Here is a 14,127-nt window from a genome sequence, read left to right as displayed (position 1 = left end):
AACATAAACGAAACACGAGTGACAAAGAAACACATGTTCCACATTCATTATTGAAACAAGTATTTAATCCCAAGTAATTAGCTGAAGGAAAAGGTAGTAATGTTATACTTAATGACTCAGATGTTAAGTACTACACTGTCACCTTATCTGATTATCGTTCCTCTTGCATTTCCTAAGCTTAGCTTAGCCTAAAAACACACTTGGGTTTTGTATATATATATAAAATAAAAATACAAAAGCTCTTTTATACTAACTGACATCTCTGAAAAACCGGAAATCCTGACGCTAAGGTATAAGATAAAAGAAATTTACAAAGTAACCCCATTTATATGTTATGTTGAATAGTGAAACGCTGAGATCTGGTTAAGGATCCGGTTCAAAATTCGAATTTATATATTAATTACAATAAAGAATAAAGACCTAGTTTCTGATACTTTATTGTTATTTACATCATAGAAACATGAGAATCGTTTAACCAACTGTTATCATTGTCCAATGCATGCTAAGACTTCAAGAAAGAGAGTCCGGAAGGAAATAGAATAATATACATATGTGACTAGATTAACAAGTAATCCAACTAAAATAAGAATAAATTACAAACTTCACTTTTGGAATATATATTAATTACTGTAATCCACCAATCTCACTACTGTCATCTAGTGCACGTAAATGTGAAATTGATTACATTTCCAAACATGACGTTCCTTAAAGAACATAAATGTGGATTTATCGCGTGCTGTTCTCGAGCGTCTTTTAGTATGTTTCGAATTTCGCGCAAAGCTACACGAGGGCTACCTGCGCTAGCCGTCCCTAATTTAGCAGTGTATGACTAGAGGAAAGACAGCTAGTCATCACCAGCCACCGACAACTCTTGGGTTACTCTTTTACTAACGAGTAGTGGGATTGACAGTTACATTATAATGGTCCCACGGCTGAAAGAGCGAGCATGTTTGATGTGACAGGGATTCGAACCCGCGACCCTCGGATTACGAGTCGAGTGCCTTAACCACCTGACCATGCCAGGGCCCTCTTAGTATGACTGAAATTCTTAACAATTATTTTTCGCGATGGTTGATATAAGTAGCTCTGAGTAAAACCAATGGTGCAGCACAATTAACCATTTAAAAGTCCATGAAATAATTTAAATTGATAGACATGCACTCTTCCACTCACTGGAATGGGTCCTTTTAATTATAATCCAATAATAACAGCTCTTTACTAATCATGTTCACTCATCATCTAGCGTGGTGTGGTGGTTGGGCTCTTGTCTCACAATCTGCGAGTCGAGAGTTTGAATTCCGTCACCGAACATGCTCACTCTTCCAGTCGTGAGAGCACTGTAACGTGACAGTTAATCTCATTATTGGTTGGTAAAAGAGTAGCCCCAATAGTTGGCGGTGGGTGGTTATGATTAGCTGCCTTTCCACAATAGCTAAACCAAGGACGTCTAACGCAGATAGCTCTCGAGTAGCTATGAGCGAAATTAAAACCAAACCACATGTTTCTGAATATGTCTGTTTTCGACTTTTGGTTGGTAATCGTATGAAAAAATTTGTTTTGGGGCTTTCTTTTTTCTCTACTTAAACCTTAGAAAGGTAAATTAGGAAAGTGTAAACAGGCTGCGTTTGGATGGTGTAAATGATCGGTTTTATTTGATCTAGAGAGGGAAGAGCCTGAAGGTACGAAATAAATTCGAAATACAACGACTTGAAGTTAAAATGGAAACATTTTATTGAGTATAATTACTAAACCAATATAAAACGAATATGATTCTCTTAAACAGTTTTTTTTTTTGCATATTTTTTGTGAACGATTTACTATGTTAATATCTGTAATCATTCTGTTAATCACAGAAAAGATCATGAATTATTAAACCAATGTTGTTGTTTTTGCCGCAGCTGAACTGATCGTAGAACTGTTACGAGTTGGTTTGTTTTATTTTCAAGTATAAAACTATTTAGCTCATAGCTCCGTCATTTCTAGACCGATTTGAGATCTAATTACAGCCGCGGCTATTGAGGATTCCTTTTTATTTTCATATTGTGTGTGAAATGAATCTCAGATTTTGTTTCTGAAGAATTAGTAGTTTTGTTGTTAAGCGCAAGATTACACAATGGGCTGTTTCTCCTGTTGGTATCGAACCTCGAGTTTTAACATTATAAGCTCCCATACTCACTGCTGAGTCGCCATCGGTCTCCTTAATTAGACTACACTTACAAGTTAGTATAACTAAGTGTTGTGCGTTCACACAATGCCCTTTGGTTGTGATGAAGACGTTCGTTTTGTGTATTTCGTAAGGTTTATGTTGTGGCAACTTTGTGATATATGCATTCATGTTTTTTTGACAATAAACGACCTAAAATTTATATTTGGGCAATATATGATTTGGCTTCTTCGTAATTCGTTTTATAGAAATTTAAAATAAATATATATTTTTCACGTTTCCAGTTCATTAATGGTTATAATGTTTTTACTCGATGTGATACTGTGCATGTTCAAGGTTATATGATTGTAAATTAATACTTACAATATCAGGTTTTCGGGCTTGATTATCTGGTGTAAGACAAGCCTACACACTCCTACACTGATCGGCTAAAACTAGCCTGATTTTCCTTGTAGGTTAGAAAATAGTCAAACAGGAGATTGTGACGTGTCTCTCGGATGACAATGTTGAGTTTTTAATGTGGGAATAGAAAGCCTCCTTTCTCATCTTACAGGGATGGATAACGCTGAGGTGGAATAACTGCTTTTTTTTTTTAAGTTCTGAAAAACACTTTTAATAAAGGGGTACGAATGGCTTGATATCACGGTTTCAGTAGCCAGGAATGTACGTGTGTGTTATTATAGCAAAGTCACATCGGGCTATAGCTGTGTCCAAATCGATACCCTGAGTTTAGCGTTGTAAATCCGAAGACTTACTGCTGCCCCACCGGGGGACAGTCAGAAATGTGTAGGATTAACAATGATGTAGTGGCTATATGAACTAAAAACATATCCGTGCTTTCTCACTCTAGGTGAAATGTTAGAATCTAGTAACCACAATGTTTAGGGTTAACAGTAACGCAGCAAGTAAAGGAAGTCCAAATTATTGTTGCTCTAACAACATTGTTAGGAGCTAAAGCAAATATGTTGTCTTCCTTAGTGATGTAATAGCGTTAAAAGGAAAACACCTACCAGCATTGTTGTATTACCTGCAACTTGCAGGGTTAACTAACTGCTAACATTCTTAAAGTAAAGATTCCAATATTGTTGCTTTATCTACAACAATAGGAACTAGTGCAAAGTGTTAAGTTAGCAGGAATGATGTAGTTACGCTGGGTCTTACTAAACTTGCATTTCTTGCAATGGTAGTAGCTGACACATGACTGACGTTAAAAGTTACGTTTATGTTTAAAGTGTTATAATTTCACACAGCCTTGTGCTATTTCGCAGTAACACATTGTCTTCTCCAAACACCACATCGTGTGAACTGATCGTTGTATCGATACAGGTCCAACATGTTTTGTAATTTCAAACAACACGGGCCAGCATGGCCAGGTAGTTAAGGAGCTCGAATCATAATCCGAGGGTTCCGGGTTCGAGTCCCTTTCAGCTGTGGGACCGTTATAATGTAACGGTCAATCTTACTATTGTTGGTAAAAGAGTAGCTCAAGAGTTGGTGGTGGATAGTGATGACTAGCTGCCTTCTCTCTTGTCTTATAATGCTAAATTAGAGACAGCTAGCACAGATAGCCACCGTGTAGCTTTGTGCGAAATTCAAAAACAAAACATTCAAACAGTACAAATGACAGAAAATGTTTCAATTGAAAGGTTTATGCTTCAAATGTCAAAAGACAGCAAAAAATTAAAAACCAAATGGGCAAACACTTAAAATAAAAAACACATTAATAAAATTTAAATATTTGCTTTCTATATTTACCTATGGCCCGGCATGGCCAAGCGTGTTAAGGCGTGCGACTCGTAATTTGAGGGTCGCGGGTTCGCATCCCCTGCGCACCAAACATGCTCGCCCTTTCAGCCGTGTGGGTGTTATAATGTGACGGCCAATCCCACTATTCGTTGATAAAAGAGTAGCCCAAGAGTTGGCGGTGGGTGGTGATGACTAGCTGCCTTCCCTCTAGTCTTACACTGCTAAATTAGGGACGGCTAGCAGAGATAGCCCTCGAGTAGCTTTGTGCGAAATTCAAAAAAACAAACAAAACCACATTTACCTTAATTTGCCCATTCCTGTCTTCTGTTACCTATAAGACACTGCCCAATAGACCCTTCGTACAATACCAAAACACGTGAACGAGTGAAAAAAATATCCTGACACCCTGTTTATGTATATAGCATAATACTTTAAAAACGTTTAAATGTTGAAAGTTAGCGAAACATTGGAAGGCAATAGGCTCAAAATGTGTGATTAAAAAACCCCACAAATATTAGACCTATTGGTATTTGGATATTTTTCTTTTCATGTTGTGAAGTGACGTTGTCGCGAGTTCGAACTGTTCAAGATTAATGTATTCTTGCAATGAGTCACTTTTCACGTGAGGCAGTTTTATTTACATGTAGTGTTTGGGTTTCAGTTTTGACACGAAATGCCTGAATTTACTAACCTTACTGTGTGTGTGTTCGCTATGTGAAATTTAGCACAAAGACTGTGCATCAGTCAACACAACTGTTTTGTTCTGGTTGTTTACGAAGTTGGAATCAACCAGTATAATACATATTCTTACCTGGAATATTTTGAATTAAATAGTGTTAACACTATAAACAATAAACTTGCTAAGTAGTTGCTATCTATATGGAAGCCTGAAAAACTAAATCTATACCAGATTTATCATTAGCATTGTTTCCTTAGCAATCACGTGACATGGTTCACTGATAACAGTGCTACTCAGCTCGCAACCTGTCGATCACGAGTTCGAATTCCATAATCGAACACACTCGCTATTTCAACTCTCGGAGCGTTATATATGGCGGTCAATCCCACAATATTTTAGTAAAAAGTGTAACTCAAGCAGAGATCCATCGAGTAGCTTTGCGCTAAATTCAAAAACAAATAAACTTTCACAATTATTAAATCGGGACTTTTTCTTCATGAGCTACAACGTTAGGGATTTGAAAAGTGCATATTTACTTACTGTTGTCGTTTTCCGCGTTAAGCAGTCTTTGCACATTGTTGCTAAGCTCTTATATACAATAATTATTACTACAGCTGGTTTATCTTAAAATGCCTTCTATTATAGCTTGTTTTCCTAGGGATAATACTAAATTAAGGCTAAAACCCAGTAGTAATAACTATACGTTAATTGAATCTTTGGAACTGAGTGAAATAAACTATTTAAATCCAGGACTAAACGTAACTAGCGGAAAGAGAACGGAGATAAAACTAACCAACCAAAAGAGGATTTTACTGGAATTACAAAAATAAATAAATAAAGTTTGTCTCGAGTCAGAGTTTCCATCTAAAATGGAAAACGTAATTAAATACATTTACCATAGCTAGCGAACTCGGAAATCTAAGTGTTTTAAGCTTGCAGTGGAATTAAATCTTTCCAGCAAAACGTATCTTCATTTCAACAGTGGCGCTGTAAACACGCTGTAGACGCCCTCTCTGTTGCTCCAAACGACATCTTAGTCCTTGAAGAGTTCGCAGAAGCAGAAGTATGCGGTAATCCAAGAGCTCTTGTTGGAGGCGTACAGTTTCTTCCTGCCTTTGATTGTCTTCCTGACGGGCTACCGTTATTTTTGCTGACATTCGCCGACGTTGAATTTTCAGCCACTCCACCTTTTCGTCCAGGGATTCTCCGAAATCAGGTTCCTCCAGCTGGTCGTGTGCAGATTCTGAAAATGGCGAAGTACTGCTGTAGCTGCCACAGGCGCTGTCTGCCTGTGAGCTGGACGACACGGTGAGGCTCAGTCTAAGAGCTGAGTCGCCGTTCTCCGATATTTGGTAATCTTCTGAAAAAGCTTCGTCGATGTCTAAGTCTGGATAAGAAAAACACCGTTTGTCACAAGGGTCTTCTGGTGTATTGGAAGGCGTGGTCTCGAATGTGTGCCTCGTGTCGTACTTATTTTCTAGACTGTAATTAGAGTTAACTCTGGACCCTAGCATTGCAGGTCCGACTTTCTGTTGTAGACTGGACCCTTTCTCAGGCCTAAAAGCAGGAGAGTGTGGTGGCCTGTTCTCATCAGATTTATTACATTTTAAAAGTCTAACCTTACGAACAGCGGACAAAGGACTAAAACTTGGACCACTCAGAAGAGAAGAAAGCGATGACCACGGTCCAGAAGGTTTTGTTCTCGGATCACAATATTTGTCTGAGCTCCCCGATGTGCTCGACGATCTAGAATCACTGCTTACAGAACTGAAGCCGAATCCGCGAGACGGCAACCAAGGATTTGTCCGTATTCTGGATCTCTGACGTGGAGAACTGGTGTCCGACAAGGTTGCTAGGTCTACGAAGCTGGTCCGGACGTTAATGAGTTTTTTGTCCATCTTAACTGGTAGTTGAGGTGTCAGACAGCCTCTGGAGGAAGGTGGACAAGAATAGATGTTTTTTGCATCAAGAAATCCTGAGGGGATCTCATTTGCTAGAGTTAAGCAGGCAGCGTAATCCTGGCCTTTACCTGCTGATGGATCCTGTGACTGCTTTTTCTTGCTTCTACGACGTGAAAGCCCGAAGTGCAACTCCATCCACTTTACCAACTTCATGTTGGATTTTAATGTCCAATTCTTGTGATATCTGAAGGAAAAAAAAAAAGCCTAAAAGACTGGCTAAAACAGTTGTTCTTTCGTGGATATGCCCCAAAATCAAACATTCTCTATTAACACTAATGCAGTCATCCATGTCGTTAATATCAGGAATTATGTGTTCAAATAAACGAAATGATTTTTTAAAATACATTTTGCGTTTATAATAACTATACCGCATGACAAATGAATTACACGAAACTTAGTAACATTACGCCACACACATTTGGAATATTCAATAAAATGTTTTAAGGCACGTCCTTCTTGCTGTGACATCAATGACATATACTTGCACACAACATTGTGAACTGAGTTCTGGAAATTAATCACACTTCCTGAATAAGTGATTGTTTAAGTTATTGTGCAGCATGTGAGTTACTGTCGATATTACAAAAATTCTATCACGTAACAGTGCATGCGAGGACAACCTACACTAACAAAAGTTAGTGAACCATTCGACAGGAACTTACATCCAAAGGTTTCGACGAAAAGCAAAACAGGACAAAATAGCACAATGTTTGATCCTGCGCTGCCACCTAACGTCACAAATAAGTAGTGCGATGTCAAAAATTTTCGTAGTGATCAGGTGGTAAACAGCAGTTATTATGAAATTAAAAGGAAGATAAATATATATATATATATATATCTGTATATTTCAAGGTTAGCTTTATTAAAACCAGGAACAGTGCCAGTCTTTTTCCGTTAATTCGAGGGTCTCTCGGTTTAAATCTCCATCACACTAAACATGCTAGCCCTTTCGGTTGTGAGGGTGTTATAATGTGACGGTCAATCCCACTATTCATTGGTAAAAGAGTAGCCCAAGAGTCGGAGGTAAGTGGTGATGACTAGCTGCCTTCCATCTAGTCTTACACTGCTAAATTTGGAAAGGTTAACGCAGACAGCCATCGTGTAATTTAGCGCAAAATTCAAAACAAATAAACTTTTACTAAAAAATCGAAAGAAAGAGGTGAAGGATCGCCTGTTAATAACAAAAAGACCTGGAAATGTATACTTAAGGGTTAACCTGGACATTTATATTTAATATTTAGAAACTTTTGTATTAATAAGAGGATGTAATAATAATAACAAATGCTCGAACATACGATAAAGTTTTGGCGATCGGATATGAATTGTTTTTAAATGTTTAATACTGTCTCTACCAAGAAGACCCAAGATCGAACCTTCGCCACTACCAAGTCCCCTTCGGAACTTTATTGACGACGGCAACAGGTTAGCAGCTGAAAACTAGAATAAACACTACTGAGTAATTAGTATCTAATAAGTAATAATAAAAAAATAATAATTTGTAATTATAGTTACACGATAACCATTCAACGTGGTCCCCCTAGCGGTATCAGTTTGTTACTGTCATTACTTAGAAATCTAATTTGTCAGTTGCAATCCAGCACAATGATATCATAAAACATTATATACGACACATGTTAACAATGAGGTACCGATGTTTCATGTCGTTCCAAACCCATCAGTTCGCTTTGTTAATCAATTGGGCAATCTAAGCCACCCATCGAATTGGTGCCATGTACGACTAGAATAAACACTACTGAGTAATTAGTATCTAATAAGTAATAATAAAAAAATAATAATTTGTAATTATAGTTACACGATTGGCCTGGCATGGCCAAGCGCGTAAGGCGTGCGACTCGTAATCCGAGGGTCGCGGGTTCGCGCCCGCGTCGCGCTAAATATGCTCGCCCTCTCAGCCGTGGGGGTGTATAATGTTACGGTCAATCCCACTATGCGTTGGTAAAAGAGTAGTCCAAGAGTTGGCGGTGGGTGGTGATGACTAGCTGCCTTCCCTCTAGTCTTACACTGCTAAATTAGGGACGGCTAGCACAGATAGCCCTCGAGTAGCTTTGTGCGAAATTCCAAAACAAACAAACAAACAAGTTACACGATAACCATTCAACGTGCTCCCCCTAGCGGTATGAAACAATATGGAACGCACTATCAGCGACACAGTCCTATGTCTTAACACATTTAATATACACGTAAACAGCTTGATTCACAGTCATGCGTGTTTATTTCCAACCGAAACAGTATGTTATGTGATACAGTCAATATTATTAGCAAACAAATATCATTATGTTTCATGCTTCAAACATTTTGCCATTTGTTTGTCTTTGGTAACGTCAGAGTTCGCCGCACCAACATGGCGGCTCGACTGGCGTATTCGAAGAAAAATACTCTGTTAAATTGGGTGTTGAATACTGTTATTACCGACCTAGATCTACACATCACGATATTGCCGATCGTACTGTGGTTCACTTACGTAATTTAGGTTGAAAATAAATACATGTGGCCAAGAAACATAATGCTTTCGTATATGTTATTGGTTGGTTTAAGTGTCCGTGTCTTTCTCTCTATTTCTACACACCTAGACTTGAAGACTTTATACTTGAGTTCTATTTCACTTTTGCATTTTAACGGATATTTTTTGATAATAATTGAAGTACGACACACATACATAAAACATGACAGTACTTTCAAAAACCAAATGATCCACAGATATTTAAATTAGTATAAGTAAACAATGATTGTCTGTTGTGTAATGCAGACTATAAACGTCATTCTCTGCTAAGACAGTTAGGCCTAATTTTACAAGGTGAATGTAAAATTAGTCAAATTTTAAGGTTAATGTTTTCAAATTCTGTTCCCAAACATGCTTGTTATTTCAGCCATAGGTACGATATAAATAATAGTTAATCCCACTATTCATTGGTAAAACATTAGCTCAACAGTTGGCGGTGGATCAATGTTGAATAGTTAGCTGCCTTCTCTCTATCGCATGAAAATTACAGACAGCTAGCGCCCTCGAGTACCTTTGCGTGATATTCAAAAACAAACAAATTAGTCAAGTCCACTAGCGTACATTTTTATGTACCCTAATTTCATAAATATAAAATACAGGATTTGACAATTTACAAAAAAAAAAAAAAAGTCTAGGACGAAGGAAAGATCTCTAGAGATTTTGGTCCTAACCACAATGATAATACCAAATTACAGTCCAGGTCCAAACGATTGTTTGCAGCGTATTAGTCAGACGCTCTGAGACAGCTTACCTAGAAGAACACATCGAATTCACTTGCCAGGAACCAAACCAGAGGTGATGGATGGTCTTTGTAATCAAGAATGTTAATCTCACTATTGAAATTGAACAAATTACAAACGAACTGACATAAAATGACGTTTCTTTCACAAAATGAGAAAGAATCACATTAAAAGAGCACGAACAAATCTAATAAAAGTGCACACATGCAAAAAGCCCATGAAGTCCAGATCATAATATGAAATGGTGTTGTTCTCTAAGAGGAATTTCAAATAGAACAAGCTAAAACACCCACCGCAGTCGTAAAGCAATGTTACAACTGTCAACGTTACAGACAAATAATGGTATCTTGTAAATCTCTCCCTCGATCTGTGAGCTGTGGTGGAAATCATAACAGCTCAAAACTTCAGGTACTTAGATATCACAAACATGCATCTATACAAACAGCTGTGCTTTCACCAAATAACATGCAGATAGATAAAAAAAAACAGGTGGAAAAATAGCAGAATAAGCACGTAACATTCAAATAAAAACGCAAACCTAACAACTAATAAAATAAATATCCAGAAGTCACTCTATTCAGTTAAGCCTAACACAGAAGCAACGAGAAACAATTCCACACATAATTCGAACATTTATGACTTCTTTATTCATATAAAATTAAACTATCACCAACTACCAGAACTTAGCACATTACCTAGATTAAATACTAAGTGTGTATTTGTATAGTATTTTGTGTGAGGTGCGCGCATTCGATAAGTTAATTTAGTAAAAAGTGATGATTTACCAATGAACTGTCTCCGAAGTGTTTTTCACAATCAAATGAAGCGAAACCTCAATGAAACACTTACTGAATTATATTTGTGAGCAAGACAGTAAAGAGAGAAGAAGAAAAAAGTGTTTAAAAATATGCTTTTAGTCATATTTTCGTGAATGTTTTGCTGACATTTGTTAGTTTTAAAGTAGAACCTGCAAAAGAGGGAAGATGTCTGAATTATACTTGGCCCTTCCAGGTTGTAACTAACAAATAAAGTGACCAAATACAGCTCCTTTCTCCGTATGAAACTTTGAATAAAGAAGTAGATATTTCTACCTTTTTAACCTGCTACAAAAATAACACATAAAACGTTCATCAATAGATACCCATAAACAGATTTTTCTTGAATATTTTGTTTCACATGTTTAATAATTGATTTAAAGAAATTATTACACAGTACTTCTAAAACAATGATTGGTCAGTATATTTACATCGTTTTTACCAAAAAAATGATTGGTTAGTATATTTACATTGTTTTTTTTTTTTTTACCAAACAAATAATTGGTCAGCATATTTACATCGATTTTTATTGAACAAATGACTATTGTCACTTATTGATGTTCACATAGAAGAACATTTTTATCTCGTTTATTTATTGATGTTAATTGCAACGTGCTTTAAGTATCTTACTTGTATGACGATAAAATTCGGGTTTTAATACCTATGGTGAGAAGAGAATAGCCCATTGTTTTGTGCTTAAAAAGATATAAGCCTTACCTGTACCTTTTGTTATATGTAAAACAGGATCACAACCAGGAAGCCGTTAGGAAATGAAAATCAACTGTTTACGATTCATGCTTCCAAACGACAGAAAGTTAAGTCACGAGTTAGAAGAACTACTCATAATTTATTAAACTACAGGACACGGTTGAGTAATAAAATACTATGGTTAACATTCTCGGAAGCGTGTTGCCATGACGACGATAGGTAGCGACCTCTGTAGTCAACAAATTAAGCTCGCATAGATTACAATCTATGCATAAGTACTTCGAGGCACAAAGAAAAATTTACAATAAAAAAAAACGGAATTAAATATATTAACGTCCCACACAGGTCTAGCGTTACTCGAACTGCAAACTGTCTGCCTGTATGAAATAACGCTTGTTTGGGTTTTGAATTGAAAACTAACACGGCGCCAACTCGCAGACAGCTTTGACGGAACAACGTTCTGATCGTAATGGCTTTGGCTAGAAAAACAGGCTTTGTTAGATTAACCTAAATATTCAAGGCCAGTAAGATGTTTCGTAGCTCCAGTTTCTAACACTGATAATCAATATTGTTTGGTTACATTACGGATTTTTAACGAATTGCGTAAATGGAAGTTGTTCAGCAGTAATATACAGTTTTATATGAAGAACAGATAAAGAGACAATGACTCTGAGAGTTTTGGTTATTTGTTCGTTAGGTCACGTAAAGCAACTCGACGGCTATTTTTGCTAGTCATTTTTCATTTTGAAGACAGACAGTTAACACCCATTGGCTGATCTAATTAGATAGTGGGATTTATGTGCGTTTTCTTACCAAGCCACATCGGGCTATCTGCGGAGTCCACCGAGGGGGATCGAACCCCTAATTTTAGCGTTGAAATCCGTAGACTTACCGCTGTATCAGCGGGGGAACATAGTGGGATTTGACCGCCACTCTTATAACGCACACACGACCTACAGTGATGAATGATATTTTTATTTCATTTTATTTCTTTTTTGTGTAATAATAGGACGTATCCATGAAACGTCGGAACGTGGATGATTTTAGTAATATATACCCTAATTAAACAACAAAGAAACATCACTTCGTTTATTAGGCTTCTATCTTTAGTTGGTTTGAAGAAGTTAAAAGTTTTTAAATACGTATAAAATATTTTCACCTGAGAATAAGCTTTAATAATGCATATGCTCTCTCTCTCCCCCCACCCCCCTTCTCAACGGCTGAGCGGTAAATCTAAGGATTTATAAACTAAAAACGGGATTTCGATATCCGTGGGGGTTCACAGCACATATATAGCCCAATGTGTAGCTTTGTTGTTGACAGGAAAAATAGCGTGGGCGTGTACATGTTCTGGTCTGACAAGGTACAAAGTTAGCTTTCCATAACAGTAGTCCAGCACTAAATCAATTATACGTTACTTAACAACCCGATTTATTTGACCTCCTTGATGATTTATACTCGTTTTCTTGTAACATCATCGTGTAAGTTACAGAACAAATACAGTTCTTCATCAAACTTAGAAGATATATATAAGACTTAAACCTCCTACATATATATATAAATATATACAAATAATATATACTACATGCATGTTTCACCTTGTTAATTATAATGATAAGATTTGGTTTGGTTTGAATTTCGCGCAAAGCTACACGAGGGCTATCTGCGCCAGCCTTCCCTAATTTAGTAGTGTAAGGCTAGAGGGAAAGCAGCTAGTCATCACCAACTCTTGGGCTACTCTTGTACCAACGAATACTGGGATTTATCGTAACATTATAACACCCTCACGACTGAAAGGGCGAGCATGTTTGGTGTGACGGGGAGTGATGATAAGAAACATGTTAGATATGTCCTAATAACCAGAAGTTAACTACATACTTTACTGTGTATATTCCTGGAAACGTGATAGTTACAAACGTAGCTTTTGTAGAAAACTGTTCTAGATAATTAGGTATATTAACCCTGAAGAAGCCGCAAAATCGAAATGTTGGTTTAAAAAAATTATTTTATATTTATCTTGGGTGTAAAGGCCGTTTTTTCTTAACTTTCACCAGAATGTGTAAATCCATCCAGTATGCATTACAAATTTTGAAAGAAACGACAACAACAAAAATTGTAGCGGTTCTAGGCTCAGTAACGTAAGTGTTAGAATATGACAACACTACAAATTCATAAACACATAATTATATACTTGGATGGGAAAAAAATATTTGTAGAAAATAAAGTTCATTTTATGGCAAGGCCCGGCATGGTCAGGTGGTTAAGTCACTCAACTTTCCGAACACCCTGTATCTATAAATCATGTTGAAAACTTAAGTTTCTGAAGGTAAATAAAAAATAGACATAATCACTTATGACCACGCCAAAGTAATCGTCACGAATTAAAACGATTTTTCTCTTTGTAATCGTCGGGAGAATTATGAAGGAAGTTTTGATGTTGCTTAAAGCGAAATTTGTATATATATTCGAGCAATATCAAATCTTCTTTAATTCTCCCGAAACAAAGGCATCTTATTTATTAGTTTCTATATCCTCACGTGATTCCGCTCTTGCTAAAGTTAGGTAAAACATTCCAGCAAATTTTCTTTCATCGGCTAACATGGTGAAACTCATTATAGGTTGACTCAGCTAAACATGGAAACCTGGATGGATAAGACGTTTAAACTACTAAGTTCCTGTGGGGCTATAACGTTACTTGAAGTAATAAAACACGTAGTTGTACGAGGACTATAGAAACTCACGAAACATGGTCCTAAAATTTCAATACAAACTCAAGGATATAACTGCATAAGG

At 36.8% G+C, this 14,127-nt stretch overlaps 1 protein-coding gene across 2 annotated transcripts; it reads right to left on the bottom strand.

Annotated features, from left to right (window-relative positions):
* Positions 1–420: 420 nt before the first annotated feature.
* Positions 421–11,774, bottom strand: LOC143236028 (uncharacterized). Of its 2 annotated transcripts, none has more exons than XM_076474252.1 (2): positions 11,344–11,774; positions 421–6,734 (listed from the first exon to the last, which is right to left on the bottom strand). In XM_076474252.1, exon 2 carries the CDS (start codon positions 6,701–6,703, stop codon positions 5,534–5,536), a length of 1,170 nt encoding a protein of 389 aa, XP_076330367.1. In that variant the 5' UTR covers positions 6,704–6,734; positions 11,344–11,774; the 3' UTR covers positions 421–5,533. The 2 variants fall into 2 exon arrangements, with proteins under 2 accessions (XP_076330367.1, XP_076330368.1); XM_076474253.1 differs by having other exon boundaries at positions 11,350–11,774.
* Between the last annotated feature and the right edge of the window lie 2,353 nt (positions 11,775–14,127).

This window comes from Tachypleus tridentatus, chromosome 13 (genome assembly GCF_004210375.1).
Source record: "Tachypleus tridentatus isolate NWPU-2018 chromosome 13, ASM421037v1, whole genome shotgun sequence".
NCBI lineage: Eukaryota > Metazoa > Arthropoda > Merostomata > Xiphosura > Limulidae > Tachypleus > Tachypleus tridentatus.
Note: the sequence above shows the minus strand (reverse complement) of the source record. Positions and strands in the feature narration are given on the sequence as shown.